The sequence below is a fragment of the Mustela erminea genome, chromosome X, assembly GCF_009829155.1.
Source record: "Mustela erminea isolate mMusErm1 chromosome X, mMusErm1.Pri, whole genome shotgun sequence".
NCBI lineage: Eukaryota > Metazoa > Chordata > Mammalia > Carnivora > Mustelidae > Mustela > Mustela erminea.
The window spans coordinates 90,156,909-90,178,959 of record NC_045635.1 but is presented as its reverse complement, the minus strand read 5'-3'; the positions used below and the strand labels follow the sequence as shown (position 1 = coordinate 90,178,959).

The window sequence follows — 22,051 nt, the reverse complement described above, 5'->3', positions numbered from 1 at the left end:
TACTGAGAATTAAAAAAAAGGAGCTAGAAGTTCAGCCCAGTGACATATCCTCGTTGACTTACCTAGGAGAAGAAGGCTTCCTTCACTGAGCTCCTACTTAGTAAACTTAGCCTCATTTAATTGTAATCGTAATGAACTTTTTGTAATTGTAATGAACTTTTGATGTTGACAACAACCCTAGCAGGTAGTATTACTCATCTCCATTTTTACGAATGAAGAAACTGAGATTCAAGATGGGGAGAGGCAAAGCTGGGATTGGAACACAAGTCTGGCTGACTCAGAGCATGCTTTAGCTGGCATCTCATGGTATCAGCCGGACAAGACGGGGCTGACAGATCTAAGTCAAATGCCAGAGAATTCAGCTAAGGTAGGAAGGAATGAACATGTACCCCCTGGAATAATGCAGGTGGAAGATACTAGGCATCCAGGCAAGGGGCTCCTGGGTGGCTCAGTCGGTTGAGTGTCTGACTCTTGATTTCAGCTCAGATCATGATCTTGGGGTGGTGAGATGGAGCCCCACATTGGGCTCGACACTCAGTACAGAGTCTGCTTGAGATTCTCTCTCTCCCTCTGCCCCTCTCCCCACTCATGCTCTCTTTCTACAATAAATAAATAAAATATTTTTTTAAAAAAGGAATTCAGGCAAGAAAACCACAGGGTTGGGGCCCAAGTTAAAAAAAAAAATGTGGATACTAACGGGTAAAAGGCCAGGTAGAAGTTTTGGTGTCAAACAGAACCAAGGCCCCAGGAGTGAGGCAGGTGCCTAGTACTGAGCCAGTCTATTGTCTTTGTCTTAACTCATCCCTGTTATCCAGCTGAGCGATAATGCCTAGCGCGTTTGCCTGGGATATTTTAAAGTGGTGATCAGGATTCCAGGAAGAAATAGACACTCTACCTGAAAGGGTTAACTGAACTGAGTGGCGTGAAGGATATATTTAAAGGATGTAAGCATGATTCAGAGGAACAGCAATGGATTGCCAAGAAACTAACACAAGAGTTTTGGCTGCCCCTAGGCCCAAAGATGAAAGAAAGAATGGTGATACTGGAACTCAATACTGGTCAGATCTGGAGCCATGGAGTAGGGGCTGCTCAATGAAGAATTGTAGATAAATGTAGCCATTGTCAGAAATATGGCCAGGGAGGGATTGCATGGGGGAAATAAACAACCTGTGTTCTTTCTGCTCCTGTTCTTTGATCATCTGCCTGTGTCTCTCAGGAGACACAAGGAAAGGGAGCCTCAGCAGCACTGTCCATAAAGGTCAGCCTCCGAAAGCACAGATCTGGGGAAGGTGGAGCATAGATCTTCAGGGCAAACAAGAATAGCTGTTTCCTTCTGGAATAAAATGTTGACAACTTAGTAAGCTGTTCCCGGTTTAGTTCACTCTAGACTTACACTTTTATATCAGTAGACTATCTCCTACCACCACAAGAATGAAAATGCATCAAAATTCTATGGCGCATTTTCCTAATAAGAATTTGACAAAAGCTTATTTCCCCCAATAATGCAAAAGATTGAGTTTCGAATGTGTGGCACGCTTTCCTCAAATTATTAAATATCCGTGGCTGGCTTTAAAACATGCACCGGGGAGGGGGGTAGGAGTCAACCTTGTATGGACCTGTCCAGATTTCTGGGCTTTCACGTCATCTCTTCGCTCCATACCCAGCACATAACCCACTCTTGATGACAGATTTTAAAAGATCTGTTTGCACCGTAAAAGTGGACTCTGTGCACCATGGAAGCTCAACTTCAATTATGTGAATGATTGCTAATTCCCCTGGCAAAACAATGGTCTCAGTAGCAAGTATGGAGAAGAAGTGAAGACACAGGGGTGGTGCCGTGGAAACTGCTTCTGCTCTGTTGACCAATAGTCAGCATCCTTTCCTAGGCAGAGCCATATTTTTAAAAAGCCCCAGGCTTTCCCAATACAAAGAGCCACACCGGGCTGCCTGGGTTCTGGTCTATTCTGAGGAAGTCCCAAGGCCTGGCGTGATTCCCTGATGGTAACCCTTCAGTGGCCAGCCAGCTAAGTCCTATCTTAGTACATCATTGTACCCTGGGAAGATGAAGTTGCACCCCATTGTGTATCCCATCTTGATCCCTTTGGTTTCAGCACGGGTCTGATTAAAACATCGATCCTTTGGTTGCGGGGGGAGGGTGTCCCCCTGCGCTGTCACCAGCTCCATACACCTGAGTGTGGAGGAAAGCTCTAAGAGAATGGTTCTCACAGGGCAAAGGGAGTAGACAAGGAGCCAGAGGTGGGCAGCATACTTAGTTTTTCTTCTTGGGGAGCTGGTGAGGGTTGGTCGGAGTCCTGTGGCTGATGTGATCCCTTCTTTTCTCTTGGAACAGGGCCACCCCGGACAGCCAGGGCCCAGGGGCCCACCTGGCCTGGATGGCTGTAATGGCACTCAAGGAGCTGTTGGATATCCAGGCCCTCAGGGCTATCCTGGGCTTCTCGGACCACCCGTATGTTGCCGAATTTTTGTCCATTATTTCAAATGGTGTTTTTTGCCTTTCCCTGCTTTTATGGAGACCTCGTTAAGCACCTGCATCTAAAGAATACTAGTTGCAGAAGAGGCACACATGTTCCACTTCTCAGAGGGTTTTTTTTTTCTCTTTTTCAAATGATGCTTTTAGAGCTGGCAAGACTGTGAAGAGCCTCCAGTACATTTCAGAGCAAAGTACACACTTGGGCTATTTGATTTGTTCCCACATCAGATGACACTGGAAAATGCAGTATTTGGAAGGCTTACATGAGATCATGGGAGCACTGATGATGACCCAAAGGGCTTGGTAGGCTTGGTCTAAACCAGTGATTCTTTATTTTTTTTTAACATGGGAATGTACTGATTTAATATTCATACTTTGGCATCTCAATTAAACATATTTACATTAATATATTTTTATAGGTGGAAAACATTCCCTCAAATGTACTATTTTTAAAAAAAAATTTAAATTTTTATTTTTTATAAACATATAATATATTTTTATCCCCAGGGGTACAGGTCTGTGAATCGCCAGGTTTACACACTTCACAGCACTCACCAAAGCACATACCCTCCCCAATGTCCATAACCACACCCCCCTTCTCCCAACGCCCCTCCCCCCAGCAACCCTCAGTTTGTTTTGTGAGATTAAGAGTCACTTATTAAACCAGTGATTCTTGACCAGGGATGATTTCCCACCCCAAGGAACATTTGACAGTTACTAGTGACATTTTTGTTTGTCACCACTCAGAGTACACTGGTACAAGACAGCTTTCCTCCAACATCAAGGATTCCTCTGTCCCAAAAGTGTCTGTAGTGAGAAAGAATTGAGAAATCCTACTCTACACTGACATAGTTTGCCCCCTTCCCCCTCCCCACCCAACCCATAACCCTTGGTTCCAGGATTGATAGAGCATTTTTTTAGATCCTGCTGTCACCACTTTCATTTAATTCTATTCATCCAGATAGGGATCCAATATCTGGATCTAAAGGATCTCTAATAGATACAGTGCCCTTGCAAGGTTGTTTTTACAAACAACTAGGAAGAGAAAAATAACAATTCAAGCCCGTTATCAACCTTATTTGAAATAATCTAAGCTGCTAAGGGTACTCAGGTGATAGATTTAGCTAGAAATCATACTGTTATACAGATTCTGTGGCTACATGAATTAATTGGCTTTTTTTTCCAGTATGTCTTATTCCAGTGCTATCCCACATTCTTTTTTTGTTATTATTAAAGTATAATTGACATATAACATTATATTAGTTTCAGGCATACAACATAATGATTTGATATTTGTATACATTGCAAAATGATCGCCACACTAAGTCTAGTTACCATCTGTCACCATACAGAGTGGCAATTTTTTTTTTCTTATGGTGAGAACCTTCAAGGTCTCCTCTCTTAACAACTATATAATACTATTTACCCTAGGGGTACCTAGCTGGCTCAATCAGCAGAAAATGCAACTCAACTCATAATCTCAGGGTTTGAGCCCCACATTAGGGTATAGAGATTACATAAAAATGAAATCCTTAAAAATACATTATTTACTATAGTCACCATGCTGTACATGGCATCCCCATGACTTCCTTATTTTGTAACTAGAAGTTTCTGCCTCTTGATTCCCTTCACCCATTTTGCCCATCCCCTTCCCAGTCTCCCCTCTGGCAACCACCAATCTGTTCTCTCTGTCCCCAAGATTTGTTTTGTTTTGCTTGTTCATTTATTTTGGTTTTACTTTTGATTCCACACATCAGTGAAATCATATAGTATTTTTCTTTCTCTGTCTGACTTATTTCATTTAGCATAATGCCCTCAAGCCCCGTCCATGTTGTCGCAAATGGCAGGATTTCCTTCTTTTTTAATGGCTGAGTAGTATTCCAGTGTGTGTGTGTGTGTGTGTGTGTGTGTGTGTGTGTGTGTGTGTGACATCATCTTTATCTATTCATCCATCAATAGACACTTAGGTTATTTCCATACCGGGATATTTATACCAAGAAAACAAAAACACTAATTCAAAAAGATATATGCCCCCTATGTTCATTGAAGCATTATTTAGTTAGTATTTTATTGGAAGAGCATCACCAGTGCCTTCGGTGACAAAGCTGTGGGTGTGGGTATCTGCATAAGAGAGACAGACAAAACACGGGTCTCATATCGGCATAAAGGACCCTGATATCTAAAGACCGAACCAAAATGCAGCGGGGGTCGGGGGGGTGGAGAAAGATGTATTACCTACATAGTATGAGCTTGTTTGGGTCACAAAGGGCTCCAAACACTGCCATGGCAACAGAAGAGGAGAGCAAATCACATCTGTGTTAAGAGAATGGAAATCCAGCAAAGTGAGGAAATGCTGCCCCCAAGAGGGAGACAAGAAATCTTGAGGTAATAAACATTCCGACAGCATAAAGGACAAGGGTAAAACCTAATCCTGTCCCTAAGCCTCCCCTTAAGCCTAAATAGGAACTTGGGCGTAGATTTTGTTAAGCTGAACCCTTTCTAACCCTGCTGAATTGCTAGTGGGTATTCTGTCACGCTTCTTTGATGAAAGGAGCGGCCATAAGAATAAGGGGAAACAGGAAACATTAGGAAAGAAGGTGCTTTGGGGACCCACTGATTCTTCTATCACACCTATGATCTGTGAACTCAAGGAATCCATAATTCAGCCAACTCTTCAGTCCCCGAAGCTTACTCCTATCTCTAATACTAATCCTGACTTCCCCTTAGATATAGGGACATTGATTTTCCCCACGAAGACAAATTTTAGCAGATGTTAGCCAGCGTCTGCCACTGAGACGGTAAAAAGTCTGGTTTGGTAGTCAGGTTCGGTGTACTTTGACCTGTCTTCCGTGTTAACACCTCTTAGACAGGCCTTGAAGCTGAGGTTTTGTGGTAGAAGCACAAGATGGAGATGGTTTTGTAGACATCTTTTAACCCGGAGGGTCACAAACTGGCCTGTGTGACCCATGACTGCAGCTTGGTTTGATATTTTTAAAGGTTTGTGCGGAATGAGAGAAGCAGAATACAGGACAGAGCCCAGAGAAGGCCCACAAAGCTTAAATTCTTTACTATCTGCCTCTTTACCGATCTTCTCTAAGCTTAGTCGTAGCTGGGGGCCGTTTCAGTGACATAGCTGTGAGGGGTAGAGCAGATGAGCGGGAGGCTTCCCAGTGAGCCGTGTGTTATATGTGGATGTTCCGGTCAGTGTTCTGAACAGAGTCAAAGTCCCCTACTTCCTTTACAGACGCCTGACTTGGGAGTTGGGGAGACAGCCATATAACTTTGAGACTCAGCACCCATTTGGGGGATGTTCTTTGCCCCTTAGCACAGCCATAGAATAAACCACATGGTTCCAGGCTCTCGACATTGGGTCCTCTATGTGATCAGATCATACTGTTTAAAACTCTGTATGTGTGCATGCATTTCTTCACAAGTGTTTCTTATTTTACTCAGGGGCTTCCTGGGCAGAAAGGCTCTAAAGGCGAACCTGTCTTTGACCAAGGTACTTTCAAAGGAATGAAGGTAAGAGCCTCTGAGGCAGGCAGCTAAGTAGGCTGGCTATAAGTTGAGTTCCCTGGGACTGGGCCCAGCTCCAACAAGACCGTTCTGAGAACTAGCATCTGTGTCTCTATTGGAGCAGACTAAGCTAGACTTAAAAGGGATCTGGAGCTTTTTGGTGGTGGAAACACGGGCAGAAATGTTTGCAGCCATACTGTCAAAGAGATTTGCTTTATAGGATCTACACCCAAAATAAGAGACAGATCAGCAAACAGTTTGCATGGGTATCATTTTCTTTGACAAGCCAAGACATTTCCTGGAGGCAGATACCTTTTGTTTACCCTACAATCCTTGATGTCTGCATACCTTGGTATGAAGCCATGTTATGTCTCTGCCCATCTCAACATGGCCACTGGCCCAGGATGCTGGCTCCACTGTTTTCTGTACCTGCACGCCAACCTGTTACCCTCACCAGGCCCCTGACTGTCTGCAAAAATTGCCCATCAACTCTGCAGCTGGCTGGAAACCTCCATCACTTCCTAGAATTGACCAGAATCTTCTGTATTCTTGTGACTGTACTCTTGGTATATGCTACCTGGAAACTCTGGTGCCCAAATGATTGACCCTACTCCCTTGCAGAGTGGGAGGTGAGCTTGGTATTATTCCCTTGGTAGCAGATGGTAATTGATATGCCCAGCATCTGAAGGGAAGGTGCACACATGTTCACTCAGCTGAGGTTGGAAGACCTCTGTCTTCCATCCATGCACAGAACCAGAAACACTGCAAATCCATTTGGAAGGTGGTGATTGGGGTGGGTGGCTAAGAACCGGAGAAGGTACAGGGTTTGGGCTCTTGGCTTAGATGTCATGGCCAAAGGTTGAATGGTAGGCTTGGAAGGGAGCTCATGATTATCGGATTCGTGTTGCTCATTTTACAGGTAGAAAAACCGAGGTACACTGGGGCTATGTGACTTGCTTAGACTCACATAGCCCATTTACCAGAGAGCTAAAATCCAGGCAGTGCTCTTTCCATGCAGCAGAGAGCTGATTTTTTTTTTTTTTTTGACCATAAGCCAAACGGGTAAGACTAGCAGGTGTCAAAATATAGCCATTGTCATAGCAAGCATTGATTAAACGGCTTTGCCAAAAATCACAGAGACCCTAGACCCCGTGGAACACATCAATTTCCACAATATGGTTATATTACAGATTCATACAGTGACTTAAGATGCTGCAAAGTAATTAAAACGTAATCAGAGACTGTATGCTCTGTTGATTCTCCCTTGAAATGTCTGATTTGCATTGTATACATATGGGCACAGATTCTCTGGGGATGAAGGCACACGGGAAGGTAGCTTTGCTCTCTTCCAAAAAGAGCAGGAGAATCACCAGCCCACAGAAACAGTTTCTAATTGATAAGTTCCTAGCAAAGGTGAAAATTAATTACTCCAAGTAAAATATAAAATCCTGTTTAACCAAGGCTATAATATGTGTCTTCTGGAGTCCGGATTTTTCTTAGGAAAAAAAAAAGTAAATGGTTGAATATGCCCAATTCATGCATTATTTAAAACACAAGACCTTGACAGGAGACCTTAGGAGACCCAAGCCATCAGCAATGTATTTTTCTGCTCTTGAAGCGTAGGTCCGTTATCTACAAAATAATAGCGCAGGCTTAATTAATCTCTTACGTGTCCCACCTTTGTCTGTTTCTCAGGGGGAGCCTGGGCTGCCTGGACTGGATGGAATCACTGTAAGTTGTTGTTTCTGGGTGGAGTGCTCAATGTTTGGTTGGCAGTCACTGCGGGTCCCTTTGCATTCTTTTTTACCATGGCATTCGAAGGTCTTTGTAGACATTCTCAAGTTGAGGTAGAATGGGTCATGCAGTTTGAGTGAACACTCTGGAAAATTGCAATCCTTTTAAAATGTCACACCTAACGTTTTCCAGGTGATAAAGTTCTGAGAGAGTCGGCTGTCCCCTTCAAATAACACAGGGAGCAGCCTTCCAGACCCTTAGGCCAGGGACATGCATACTCCCTGTGATGCATTAAGAAAGAATTTCACCTTTTGTTCAACAAGCATCTACTAACTGTTCTCTGTGTGTTCAGAATGCTGAGGGTTAAAACAAAAAAAAAGTGGAACACTCTTCTGTGAAAGCTGTTCTGTCTAGAAATTCGTTTTAGGGACTCTTAATAATTGGGAGTCCATGTGAGGCCATGAGATGTATTAGTAAGAACTTTCTGGGGTGCCTGAGTGGCTCAGTTGGTTAAGTGGCTACCTTCAGCTCAGGTCATGGTCCCAGGGTCCTGGGATCGAGTCCTGCATCAGGCTCCCGGCTCAGTGGGGAGTCTTCTTCCCCACCCCTGCCCCTCCTTCTACTCATGCTCTCCCTCTCTCATATAAATAAAATCTTAAAAGAAATAAGAACTTTCGGGGCACCTGGGTGGATCAGTGGGTTAAAGCCTCTGCCTTTGGCTCAGGTCATGATCCCAGGGTCCTGGAATCGAGCCCCACATCAGGCTCTCTGCTCAGCAGGGAGCCTGCTTCCTGCTCTCTCTCTCTGCCTGGGCCTCTCTGCCTACTTGTGATCTCTGTCTGTCAAATAAATAAATAAAATCTTAAAAAAAAAATAAGAACTTTCTGTTTCCTTGAATTGCCACGTCATCATTGCTTTCCTTTGAAGTGGCCTCGTAAAAGCCCTTTCTTTCTTCTTTGCTATGTTGGGGTTCCTGCCTTTCTTCTTTCATTCCAGAACCACCACTGAGCTCCTACTAGCCTCAGGGTGCTATGAGTGATCCCCAAGACAGTGCAGACAGGGTCTCTGTCCTCCCCCAACCCCCTCTGAAACACACACCAAGATGTGAAAAACTAGTAGGACCGTGGCATAAAAATTTCTCACCAGCTTGAAAGAAGAGATGCTTTCTGCCTAAAGATACATCATGGGAGACTTTATATCTAAGATGGAGAAGGTAGCCTCTGAGAACTATGGGTGATGTTTGGACTGGCCTGCATTGGGAAGAAGTTTCTAAACAGAGAGAGCGGTGTGGGAAGATGTAGGCAAGAAACAGGACGTGTGTAAACACACTCACGAGCAGAGGTGAGTGAAGACTGAGGACATATGGGTCAAAGCAGGATTCTGTTTCCTTAGGACCCTCTGAACCCTTACTTTCTCATGACTTTGCTTAGCCTCTCCATCACTTACCTATCACCTCGTTACCACCCTTCATTTTTATCGGGCCATCTATTTCCCCATACCATCTTTCTCTTAGATTTTTATCGTCTTGCTTGTAATACTGTCATTAACCACCCAGTTTCAGATAGTTTCTCATTTCCCATCTGCATTTCTCTTTGACCCACGGAAATGTGCGTTGTTTAATTTCCCGATATTTGGCAGCTTCCCAGCTATCTTTATATGGTTGATTTCTACTTTGATCTCAGTGCAGTTTGAGTGAACACTCTGGAAAATTTCAATCCTTTTAAATCGGTTGAGGTTTTTCTCGTGGCTCAGCATACAAAACTGTCTTGTTGAGTGTGCCATATGTTCTTAAAGAGAATGTGTTCAGCTGCTCTGGGGTATAATGATCTAAAAAATGTCCATCAGTTCCAGGTAGTTGACAGTGTTGTTTATATCTTCTGTGTTTCTACTGATCTTTTAAATCTAGTTCTAGTAATTACTGAGGGAGGGATGTTAAAATTCTCCAACTATACTTGCAGATTTGTTTCGCTTCATCAGATTGTGTTTCATGTCGAAGATTGTTACGTGTTCTTGATGAACTGACTTAGTTTATCATGACAAAATTACCCCCTATTCATTTCTGGTAATATTCTTTGTCCCAAAGTCTACTTTATTTGATATTAATGTAAGATTTTTTTTTTTTGCTTTCTTTTGAAGTTTTTGTTTTCTACATCACTTTAATGTAAAAAAAAAGTTCAAATATAGAGCAACAGGGAGTGAATTTTGCTGTGAACACCCATACTATTAATGTTTTACTGTACTTGCTTTATCCCACTTCTATCCATCTATCCATCTCTATCCATCCATCAATCCATCTTATGGTTGATGCATTTCAAAGTAAATTGCAGACGATATTGCTCTTATCTCTAAATACTACAGCATGCCTATCATTAGCTAGACTCCAATATGTCTTTGCAGTTTTTCTTTTATGTCAAAGTTAAAGCAAAATAAACAAATCCTAAATGGTACATTTGCTGAGTTTTGACAAAGACGTATGCCTGTGTAAACCAAACCCATTTAAGATATAGAACATTCTCTTCACCTCAGAAAGTTCCCTTCTGTTCCTTCCCAGTCAATCCCTGTCCCCACCCAAAGGAAACCACTGTCCTGATTTCTCTCCATCATAGTTCAGTTTTTCCCATTCTAGAACTTTATATAAAGAAAATAGTATAATATGTAGCCTTTGGGGGTCTGACTTCTTTTACTTAGCACAATGCTTTTGAGATTCACCCACACTGTAACATATCAGTAGGTTGTTACTTTTCATTGGTGAGTATTTATTCCACTGTATAGATGATTCAGTTATTTATCAGTCCTCACATCAGTGGATACCTGGGACATTTCCAGTTGTTCACTACTATAAATAAATTTGCTATGAACATTCTTATGTAACTCTTGTGGATGCATATTTCCAATTTTCTTGAGAAACTGTCTTTTTTTTCTGACTTTCATAAAAACTTGCCTCTCTAGGGTCCACCAGGAACACCTGGTTCCCCAGGAGCTGTAGGACCCATGGGACCACCAGGATTGCAAGTAAGACCAATGTAAATCAACCATGTGATCACAGTATTCCCATGAATGCTTTCCCCACCAGGCCATGCATTAAATACAAGCCTGTGTAGGCTCTCATAGTGGAAAGGGCAACCTCCATTCTTGGAGGATTCAAGTGATGCATGCTCTTGTAAGGAACAGTTGTCTTTATCAGAGACCTTCTGGCTCTGCACCCGGGGACAGCAGCTGCCTGGCACACCCATTTCCACCTTCCACGCCCTCACCCATGACAGACCCTGCTAATTAATCACACCATCCCCACAATCACCCACCCTGAGCACAGAAGTAGCTTCGAAATCCTTCTCCACACCCCACCTTGGGCAGAGCTACCTACCTACCTACCTATCTTTTCGGATACCAAACCTATTTGCCCTCACCAGTATAGAAAGAACATAGCCAGTTATCCCCATGTGGTTCTGGGAAAGACCAGTTTCCAGAATGTTCTCTCTCCAGTGCATGCAATCTCACCACTGATTACTTTGGTTTAGCTTTCCCCAAGACCACTATTTTTTTAAATGTCCAGGCTACTGGGAGGAATGATGCATGAGTCTTCCCCACCTTAGCACGAACGTGGTTATCAGTGCAACGTGGGAGATTTCTAAGGAGATTTTTTTAAAAGGGCGGGGAGCACTATGGGAGAGAGAGCTAGGTTCTGCTGCGCTAAAGCCAGAATATATTGAGGGAGTGGGAGACTCATTTCCGGTGACTCTCCACATACCCAGGTTCTTTTTGTCTGAAACTAACAAGTGCTCCTTCCTTTCATTTTTAATATAGGGTCCTCCAGGCCCCCCAGGCTTCCCTGGTACTGATGTGAGTATACATTTTCTTGGGGCATGTGGCCTCCTACCACTAAGTGTTCTGGTTTCCCTCAGAGAGACTCTGGTTTGCTTAAACACACTTTCTGGCAAAAGACTGCATTCTAATTTAAGTTCTTGGAGCTTGTTTAGTAATTGATTTTGTTTTTCCTCCCTGCAATGCTGTGCCCCAGGGGAATATGGGGTTAGGTTTCCAAGGAGAGAAAGGAGTCAAGGTAAATAGATTTTGGAAAATACAATCTGCATTCCATATGTTCCCAGTACTATCTGTAGCTGCACACATGTGCCTGCTTGGTTTAAGGGGAATTGGATCTTTGCCTCGGGAAATGAGCACTTCCCATTCCACGTGGGTCCCGTGGTGGGATTCCAGGAGGGGCTGCGAGCACACATGTCATACGTCGGCTCCTGGGGTCTTTTTTCTTCCAAATACTGTAGTCTCCCTGCCTCTGACCTGTGAAGCGCGCATGGTTTAGAAACACATTCGGTTGAAATTGCTTCCCTCCTCCTCCCACCGGGGTATTACCCTGATGTTCTGTGTATCATGTCACCTTCCCTTTCCTTTTCTTTGCTTCTCCTCTTCCCGCCATCCCTCCTTTTCCTCCTCTTTCTTCTCCTCCTGTCTCTCTCTGCCCTCTCAAGCTCTCACCATTCTTTTCTACATCCCTTCCCTCATTCCCCTGTTTCTGTCTGCATAAGCCATAGAGTGATTTTGGGAAGCTTGAGGGAGCCTGGGAGCTTGGCCTCTTCACCCCTCACGGCTGCCTTTTGTAGATCACACTGCCTCCAAGGAGCAAATCCAGCCTCCAGTGTTCTAACTCAGACTTCACTGCCTCTGCTTATGCTCTTGGCAAGGACTGGACCAATTAGAGTCTGATCGCCATTGCCAAGAGGTGGCCATTTTCCTTGCTCAAAGGCCTTTTCTCTCTCTCTCTCTTCTAAATACCCTTTGATGCATGACCCTGGCAACCACGAACCTGTGGTTTCTTTCCCTTCATCCATCTGGCTTTTTCCCTCTGGTACAAAATGCATTTGACCAGGCTTATAATTCTTCCTACCCCTTTGGTACTGAGAGTTTTGTTTCCTCGGTGAGGCAAGGGTGAGGGTAAAGAGACCAAAGGAGTGGACAGTCTATTTGTGAATGACATCCAGAGGACAAACCTTTCTGCTTTGCTTAACATTCCCTTTGATCTTACAGGGGGATGTTGGCCTCCCAGGCCCTGCAGGACCGCCACCATCTACTGGGGAGCTGGAATTTATGGGATTTCCCAAAGGGAAAAAAGGATCCAAGGTAGTGAACATTTAAGCCTAAGAAATGCTAACCATCCTTTTCCTATTAATACCAAAATTCAACTCTAATAACCAGACTCTACTGGAAGAAAAGAGGGTTCTGGGTCATGCTTTTTTGTTTGGAAGTGATGGTAAAACCTTTGTGTTATCCCCTGTGGAAAACTTTCTAAAAAGTCTTTGTTTGCATGTGAGGATATGAGTGTGCCTGGACTTCTGAGCATTTGTTTAAGTCATATTTTCTGTGGTTTGGTTTCTCAGATTCAATTACCAAGATGCTAAATAACTTAAAACAAATGTTAAGTACTTGTGCTTTTTGTCCCTCCTAACTCCCAACGCTCTCAATACTTACCTTGTCCCCAAAGCGCTGCGACAGGACACAAAGGGTATACTGGTTACTTTACCTTTTTAAAGAAGTTATTGCCTGTAAAACCTGACCCCACAAATCAGGTATACTGTCACCAAGTGGCAGTAGATTCCCTAATTCGCCTGATATGAACTACTGTGGCTGAAGCTGTGGACCTGTTTAACTGAGATACGTTATAATCTCTATTTTGTTGTGAGTGAGTGTAAATCTGGTAATTTTCAAATGCCTGTATGCTGTTAGGGTGATAGATAACTTTCAGTATCCTGCATTCCCTTCCATTGTAGGGTTCCCTTAAGTTTTGTGATTCTGTGCCAATGGTCAAGGGACCCAGGTGGGGGAAGGTGTTTACTCCCATTTCTTTAATTTTGTCTTTGTGGAAGCAAGAGCTCCAGGCCCTCTTCTGGTTTACAGAAAGTAATCATTAATTTGGAAACAGTTTGGGAGCATATGAAAGATTACCTGTCTCCCTGATCATTCCCAGACCTTAAAGACCCCTTCCGAGACACAACTAGGTAAATTAGCATATTGGGGAAAAACAGATTACAGTGTTACAGGTTCCCATTCAAACTGTAATTGTTACTCTTTTCCCCAAACTGTTGCTTTCTTTGCAGCCTGAAATTTGCAACAGGGAATCATGCTGAATGGCTCCTGTCTCTAGAAAGAGAGCAGCTATCTGATCATCTTTTCCATCTCCCAATTAGCTTCAACATTTGAGATTCTGTTTTAGACAGTTTTCATTCCCTGCCATGGGTCTTGGTCCTTCCCATACCACAGGGGCTCCCCAAACTGATATTCTGGTACAGCTATTAGTTGGGGATCCTGGGTAATTTATACTATCTGACACCCTCTTTGTTACCCACTGCTGAGCCCAAGCAACTCATGGGATCCATATCCTTTATGTTCACTGTTTCCTGCTGCTACTCACTAATCTTTGGTTCATTTTCCAGGGTGAACCAGGGCTTCCAGGTTTCCCAGGAACAAGTGGCCCTCCGGGTCTCCCAGTAAGTCTCCCCATTTGGTCAACATGTATTCAAAGACCTGCTTGGACAAAAGCGATAGCAATAGAAAGCTAACAGGAAGCTAACCTCTTCCTGTGATTATTGGAGAGCATTCTACCATCTTCTTTATTAGAAGGCCTTTAAGGAAATGTTCTTGTTTCTCAAACCCACGGGGACATTAGCCTGGTTCTCCCCAGGCTATATATCTTAGCAGTTATTAGCTCAAGTTGTAAATTGAAAACAGACCTAGGCTTGACTTCTGATTTCACCAATTTCTAGCTATGTGACCTTGGACAAGTTTCTCAACCTTCTTGAGTTCCAGCTTCCCTCAAAAAAAAAAAAAAAAAAAAAGTAGGGGGGATGATAATGGCATAGTTATGAGGATTAAATGAGATAATACACACGGAAAGACTTCATATGTGCCCAACATGTATTAGTTGTTCAGTAAATGGTAGTTAATCTTAGTAATCCTGTCTTCACTCTCCTATCTGCCCTTGTATCTTACTGTCTTTCCCTCAGCATGTAACTTTTGAGGGTGCCTAGGTCCCAGGCAGGTGGGTCTAGACATTCTGCTGCACCACAGTAAATAACAGTTAAAGAAGTAAAAGTTCTTGTCCTTGAAGAGCATTCATTCTAACAGGGGAGTGAGGCAAGGAGACACAATAAACAAGCAAACAAATGAATCAAGAACAGGTTGATATTGTAAGAAGAGACACACAAAAAGTTAAAGAAAGGCTAAGGTGATGGAGTGTGGAGTGAGAATGGGGGTGAGCTACTTTGGGCAGAGCAGTCACAAAGGGCCTCTCTGAGGAAGTGCACATTATGAAGAAGCAAGTCCTGTGAGGATCAGGAAGAGCTTTTTTGGCCTAAGGAACAGCAAGTGCCAAGACCCTTTTGAGCAACCCAGCAAGAAAACAAGCAGGTGGAGCAAGGGCCAGATCATGGGGCCCTCTGTAGGTCGAATGTGGCTTTTTTGTTAAATAGAATGGGAAGCCATCAGAAGGCTCTAGCTTGCATTTTTATTAAAGATTTATTTACTTATTTTAAAGAGAGAGAGAGCACGAGAGGGGGCAGGGGCAGAGGGGGAGAGAGAGAATCTCAAGCAGACTCCCCGCTGAGTGTGCAGTCCAAAGTGGGGCTGGATCTCAAGGCTCTGAGATCATGACCTGAGCCAACATGCAGAGTCCGACGCCTCACGGACTAAGCCACCCAGGGGCCCCTCTAACCTGCTTTTTTAAGATAACTCTGGCAAGGGTTGGAGGTGGGGTGTGGAGGATGAGAGGAGGCTGAGGCAGCAAACAGAAGCTACTACATCAGCCCGGGGGAGAGATGAGGTCAGTTTGGACTATGGTGATAGCAGTGAAAATAAGAGAGAAATGCGTGGAGTGAAAATGTAAAAAAAAAAAAAATGTATACTTGTTATTATGGAGCATTTTAAACAAATGCCAAGAAAAAAGAATGGCATAATGATCCTGCTGCGTATTCATCATTTAGCTTTGACATTTAGCTACTAAGGCAAGCTGAAGCAAATAACAGACTTATTTCAACATAGAAGAATTCAGTATTTCTAGGAGATAAGAAGTTATTTTTTTTAATTTGACAGACAGAGATCACAAGCAGGCAGAGAGGCAGGCAGAGAGAGAGGAGGGGAAGTGGGCTCCCTGCTGAGCAGAGAGCCCGATGTGGGGCTCCATCCCAGCACCCTGGGATCATGACCTGAGCTGAAGGCAGAGGCTTCCACTGAGCCACCCAGGCGCCCCGGAGATGAGAACTTTTTAAAAGCATAGTTATGGGGTACCTGGGTGGCTCCGTTAAGTGTCTGATTCTTGGTGTCAGCTCAGGGTCAGGATCTCAGGGTCGCAATCTCAGAGTCGTGAGATTGAGCCCCATCCTCGCTCCCCCTTTCCCAGTTCGGGAAAATCCTTAGTTGTATAGGTGGGTCTAGCCATCTCCACTGGCTCAGCTGAAGCCCTGGGGAGCCTGCTTGGGATCAGGGTGGGGGAGAAGCTTGGACAGAGGGCAGCTGCGTGGTGATCTGCCTCTTGGGCAGCCATGCCTCTGAGGACCCGTGCCCAAAGCGGCCATCCCTGGGCCACGGGGCTCACATCCCCAGGCTCCACACTAGCATTCACAGCATGCCTACTCCCTTTACCACCCACTTTACCCCTACCTCAGTGACTACGTCACCCCCCATCCCCTTATTCCTGGCCATGTGACTGAAGGTGAATTTTTTCAGAGCCACTAATGTCCTTGAACCAAAAATAGCAGGAGACCAGGACCCTAGCCAGCAGACCTAGGAGCAGCTAAGCCAGTGCTCTAATGAGGCCATCCTGGACATGGGTGAGAAGGGGTTTGGGAGCAGTGGACACAGGACAGACTGCTCCTGGCAAGGACAGACTGTGACACGGTGGGGTCCCAGGACATCTTGCTAGAACTGCTTGGTCAGCAGGGCCCTGTATGGTGCCTCCCTGCACTGGGGGACAAGCTGCACCTACATACCAGTATCTTACCAAGTCATGTCTGTCTAATGGGCTTTAACTGCCCCCCGCAACACACACATAAAGAAGTTTCTTTGATTTTTTTTTCCTTTTTAAACTTTTTAGTGTTTTATACACACACACACACACACACACACACACACACGGTAGCAAAAGCTCTCTGGGAAAGCAAGAGTCCGGAGACAGAAAGGTCTGCTTTTTATTTTTTTTAATTTTTAAAAAAGATTTTATTTATTTATTTGCAAGTGAGAGAAAAAAGAGAGAGAGTGTGTGTGCATGAGCAGGGGAGAGGCAGGCAGAGGGAAAAGGAGAAGCAGACTCCCCTGCTGAGCAGGGAGCCCACCCTGGGACACAATCCCAGGACACCGGGATCAGGATCACGACTTAAGCCAAAGGCAGACGCTTAATCTACTGAGCCACCCAGACACTCCTCCTCACCCTACGCCTTTCTGCTTTCTGAAGCAGGAGGACAAGGTCCTCTTGTCTTTGCAACTGTGGGCAAGACAGGTAGACAGCATGAGAGTTCCTGGACCTGTTTCACCTGTTGCTTTGTTCTCTGGGTCATTCTATTGAATTCAACAAGGATGTATGGAATGACCTTGTATATGTGTGGCATGCAGTAGCGTGTCTTGGAGGAGATGGATGGGAGTGTGGTACAGACCTTCTGCTTACAGATTCCTACATAACCCATCTAAGTACTGATAAGAGTCTAGGGCAACGTGGACTGCCCCAGCTTCCGTGGACAGGTCAGGGAAGGCCGCACGGGGCTAGGCTTTGGAGGCCCAGAGACGCATTCCACCAGATGGCAGCATGCCTTGGTTTCCAATTTGAGATGCAGCACTGCACTTTCAATTAAGTTTGTGTTCAACTTGACCCATGGACCTTTCAAGTAGAAATCCTATTCAGCATGAGGCCTGAGCCATAAGCCTTACAACTAGAGATGGAGGAAAAACAGAAAGACAAGTGGGAACCAAAGTCTGCTTTGAACTAGACCCTTCACAGACGCACTCTCCACGCTCTGCCCCACAATGGAAACGCTACACACACACACATACACACACACAGAGTGCCCTACATGAAAAAAAAAATAACAATAGCTAAGAAAAAACCACTTGGGCCTAGAAAGCTAAGGGCTATTCAGCCAACTCCCAGTACCCATTGGAATGCTTTTAGTGTATAAGAGGAAGAAAAATCAAGAAGCAGGTCTCAGGCACTGGGTACACAGCTGGCTGAGCCACGAGACATGCCAACATTTACTGTCTTTCACAAGCTTACATTCTAGAAAGTGTCATGGCTCCTTCCATTCTCACAATAGGCCTAAATGTTGTTTGCCAAAATCTATGCTCCAGAAATTCCACTTTTAAACAATAACAGCAAAATGGCCTCAGCAAAGTCTGCTGTGAAAGACACTATCTACTTTGGTAGTGAACTCTTCTATACCTCAAGGGCCCAGAATATGCTTGCCTTGGACCCAGAGGGAAGGAGGCTTTCTCACTCACTCTGCTTTTTGGATTTCTGCTTTTCCCTAGAGAACCTCCAGGTCATGTCCTTGGCTGCAAGCCCTCACCTCCTGTGAGCAGGGCAAGAGGGGTTGAAGACCGTGTCATAGTGCCATTTGGAGTGCTGCTAGGGCCCACAGGGGTCTAGAACACACCTAGATAGAGAGAATCCTTCCCACTGAAGAGGATGACGCAGCCATCATGCCTCCAAAGGACAAAGTCCTTCCCTCTGGTTCACCCCAAGGATGAACACAGTTCTCAGGCCCTATAGGGGGCATCATAGCTATGTGGACTAACAGATGGGGATAATTAGATATTTAATAATTTCTCTGCTGTTAGTCCATGTAGCTATGAAGACATGTAATCATGTTTAGGGGGACAAGACATTACTTCTAAAACCAAGAGGGAACTTTGAATGAATGATCCAAACTCTTCCCTGGCCCTACAGGGGACTTCTCAGGCAGTGACAAGAGACTCAGTGTGGTAAGCCTCCCCAGTGGGAAGGGCACTGATTCAAAGCTAACCTCCCTGCTTTGGATGGAGCCAGGAGACCTCTGAAGAAATGGATATTATAACTTGTGGTTTCTTTTCTTTTTTCCTTTAGGGATTTGGAACTGCTGGAGAAAAAGGAGAAAAGGGAATCCCTGGCTTGCCAGGACTTAGGGTATGAACATAGAATGTTGCTTTCCTGGGTCTGTCAGGTTATCCGGTCCATTGGGTCCATTTTTTTGTCCTGTTCGCATCTTTATGTTGTATAAATTGATAGCCACCCAAGTGTCTCTTATTTCTCTTCCTCAACTCTCCACCAGGCCCCTGAGACCCCTTCTTTCACTTTGTCCCCATTTCCTTGACTTAATGGCTCTCTTGAATAAGGAATTCAGCCAACTTCCTTTCCTTCCTTTCCTTGCCATCATAGAGAATTGTCTTCGGGATTAATAACGGGGTGAGCTTGTCCTGACTTCACTATTTTCTATCCTGGGGGAATGTAGTCTAGGGTGCGGATGTTGTAGTAATGGAAGAGGGCTGAGTATAATCTTTAAAGGACAGAAACAAGCCTGGGATGGTCTAGAACATAATGAGTGACATTTGCAGTCAATAATTTCCAGTAATAACCCCTCTTCAAGGGGAGGAAATAATTGTTAACTTTTGTGATTCTAAGTGCTTTAGGCATTTAGCTATTCGGCTATAAGCAATTGGCCAGCCTTAGCCTTAAAGAGGTAACATTTAGAGAACTGTGATTTTGGCTTAATCATAAAACTCATTAAGAATCTTTTGAGTGTTCAGCAATGTTTGCCCTTTACCCTGCTGTTTATTTCTCTACTTTTCTCTACTCCCTTGTCTTGAAAAGACATAATCACCAGCAAAGAATGCAGTTGGGGTGAGAGACAAGAGGCCCTCCCACAATCTGTTTAAAAATGTCATGACTTGGAACTAATGCAGACTAAGTATAATACCACCCAGGCTTTCTTCCAAATTCCACCCAGTACTTAAAATGCTTCCATTTATTTTGCTCTTTAAAAATGCTCTGTGTGGCTATTCTGCCTGATGGATTAGTGCTTAGAAGTCATTAAGCCAGGTCTAGGGACATTCTCATACCTGATTTTAGAAGCTGGCTAAGTTCTGAACTCAGAGGGAAAGCTTTGTTATAGAAGTCTACTGGCTTTTTCTAATGTGGGTTATTAATCTTTCTAAGGTGGATCCCTTCTCTTCACAGGGTCCTATGGGTTTGGAAGGATTCCAAGGCCCTCCAGGCAGTCAGGTATTTTGGTTATGATCACTAATCAAAAGGTCCCCTTGTTTTACTTAACATGGCCTCAGTCCAGAGGGAACCACTGCTTATGGTACAAATTGTCTACCTCCCTTTGATGGGTATAATCTCAGCTGCTCTCTTCTTTTGTCTTCATCCATGAGGCTGAATATCCAGGGTTGACCAATCCAGTGCCATTCCATGGTCCTACTGCTCATTATATTATCAGGGGCTAGCAAGTCCAGCCTGCTTGTATTGATTCCTAGCCTTGGGGCCCATATACCTCCTAACAGGCAAGTTGGCTACCTCAAGCCAAACTGCCTTCTGGAACATTGTACACCCTTCAGAGTCAGGTAGAATCCATGCATACCCTGGAAGGTCTGCCAAGATCCCTATGCCGTTTGCCCTGGCCTCATCCAAAGACCAGTCCCTCTTAGGCTCTTAGACATTTGACTTAGTTCTAACTCTGTTTCTGTCACAGGGCAAGAAGGGGGCTTCAGGTTTCCCTGGGCTTAATGGATTCTCAGGAATGAAGGTAATGTTGTTGGGAAGTAGAAATCCAGGATAGGGGAGGTGGAGGGGTGAAGAATTTCCATAAATGCTGTTTAGTCCATTTGGCCATTCTAAGAAAGTTTCACAGTTGGGGTGGCTTATAAAAAAACAGAAAATTACTTATTCCTTGCTGGTCTGGAGGCCGGAAGGCCGAGATCAGGGTGCTAGCATGGTTGAGTGAGGGTCCCTTTCCGGTCACTGCTTCTCACTGTGTCCTCACATGGTGGAAGGGGCAAGCTAGCTCTCTCAGCCTGTTCTTCTAAGGGCACTAGTCCCAATTCTGGGGGCTCCATGCTCATGACCTGCTCCCCTCCCAAAGGCCCCATGTCCTAATATCATCCCTTTGGGCATTTGATTTTCAAAATGAATTGGAGGCAGGGGAGATGCAAACACCTGGACCATAGCAAATGCCTACCTATGAGATGAAGTATTCTTTCCATATTTTAACTTCTTAAATGTTCCTCTTTCATGTGAAATGTATGTACCCTACTTTGAGCACACAAAACCAGTGAACCTTCCTTAGATACTGCTTGATCAGAAGTAGACTAAGAGTGGGGGCGGGGGGCGCGCAGGAGAGGGTTGCAGGAGCAAATCCATCTCTACAAGGAGGAATATTCTACTACTGACATTGCTCATAATTGCCAAATTTTTGGTTTTATGATTGTTTTAAAATACTCTACAGACAATGCATCCCCTTATCACCTGTACTGGGGACAGGCAGCTCCCACCAACCCCACTGGATATGACACTGTATCTGATTCTGATAACTGAGTCCCTCTGGACTCAGGACTCCTTTGACTTCATCTGCCTGAAATCATCTTCTAACAAAGCTTATGACAGCAGCAGAGTCCTGGGCCTGCTTCGGGTGGAGAAAAAAATTGAAACTGCCCCTTCCTTTACACCTCTATGGTGTGGCAACATTGTCTATTCTTGGGATCTGTGTCCCAGACCCAGAAGCAGATGACCCAGGAGTTGGGTTGCTGAATAAAATTGGGATCCCTTATTTTTGACAGGTGTGCAAACTGAGTGTCAAGCCCCTGGTGTCCTTTGCATTGCCTTCATCTGAAATTTACTGGACCTAGCAGGCCCTGGGAATCAGGAGTTGCAGAAGGAGAAAGCTTTCATTTTCCTGGGGGAATGGCTTTGAGAGCACATAGAGCTTGAGTGATAAGGTCATGGGAAGTTTGCGTTTAACTGATTGAATCTTTACAGGGTGAAAAGGGTGCCATTGGCTTGCCAGGCCCAGATGTTTTCATCGATACAGATGGTGCTGTGATCTCAGGTGCAACTTCTCATTGATTGGAGTGAAAAAGAAAGGAGTAGGGGTTACATCTATATACCCTATAATTGTTAAGAGGACACTTTTCCATCACTGTATCGCTGCTCAAGCCAATGCCCTCAAGGGCCCCTCATGGGTCCTGTACTTGGGGAATGAAGCTAACTCCAATGATTTGGGCAAAGAAGCCAAGGCCTCTACTCCATGTTTGTATTGGGTCCACCAAGACTAACTAGGGTTTTGG

General features: G+C 44.5%; 1 protein-coding gene across 4 annotated transcripts in view; it reads left to right on the top strand.

The window, feature by feature from the left end:
- COL4A6 (collagen type IV alpha 6 chain) overlaps window positions 1-22,051 on the top strand; it is a 281,441-nt gene that overhangs the window by 217,150 nt on the left and 42,240 nt on the right. For all 4 annotated transcript variants that reach the window (XM_032331816.1, XM_032331817.1, XM_032331818.1 and 1 more), the window contains 12 exons: window positions 2,351-2,467; window positions 5,945-6,013; window positions 7,703-7,738; window positions 10,691-10,753; window positions 11,546-11,581; window positions 11,760-11,801; window positions 12,782-12,874; window positions 14,185-14,238; window positions 18,837-18,896; window positions 19,947-19,991; window positions 20,461-20,514; window positions 21,744-21,813. In XM_032331816.1, the coding sequence (XP_032187707.1) occupies window positions 2,351-2,467; window positions 5,945-6,013; window positions 7,703-7,738; window positions 10,691-10,753; window positions 11,546-11,581; window positions 11,760-11,801; window positions 12,782-12,874; window positions 14,185-14,238; window positions 18,837-18,896; window positions 19,947-19,991; window positions 20,461-20,514; window positions 21,744-21,813 (739 nt within the window). The remainder of the gene's footprint in view (window positions 1-2,350; window positions 2,468-5,944; window positions 6,014-7,702; window positions 7,739-10,690; window positions 10,754-11,545; window positions 11,582-11,759; window positions 11,802-12,781; window positions 12,875-14,184; window positions 14,239-18,836; window positions 18,897-19,946; window positions 19,992-20,460; window positions 20,515-21,743; window positions 21,814-22,051) is intronic.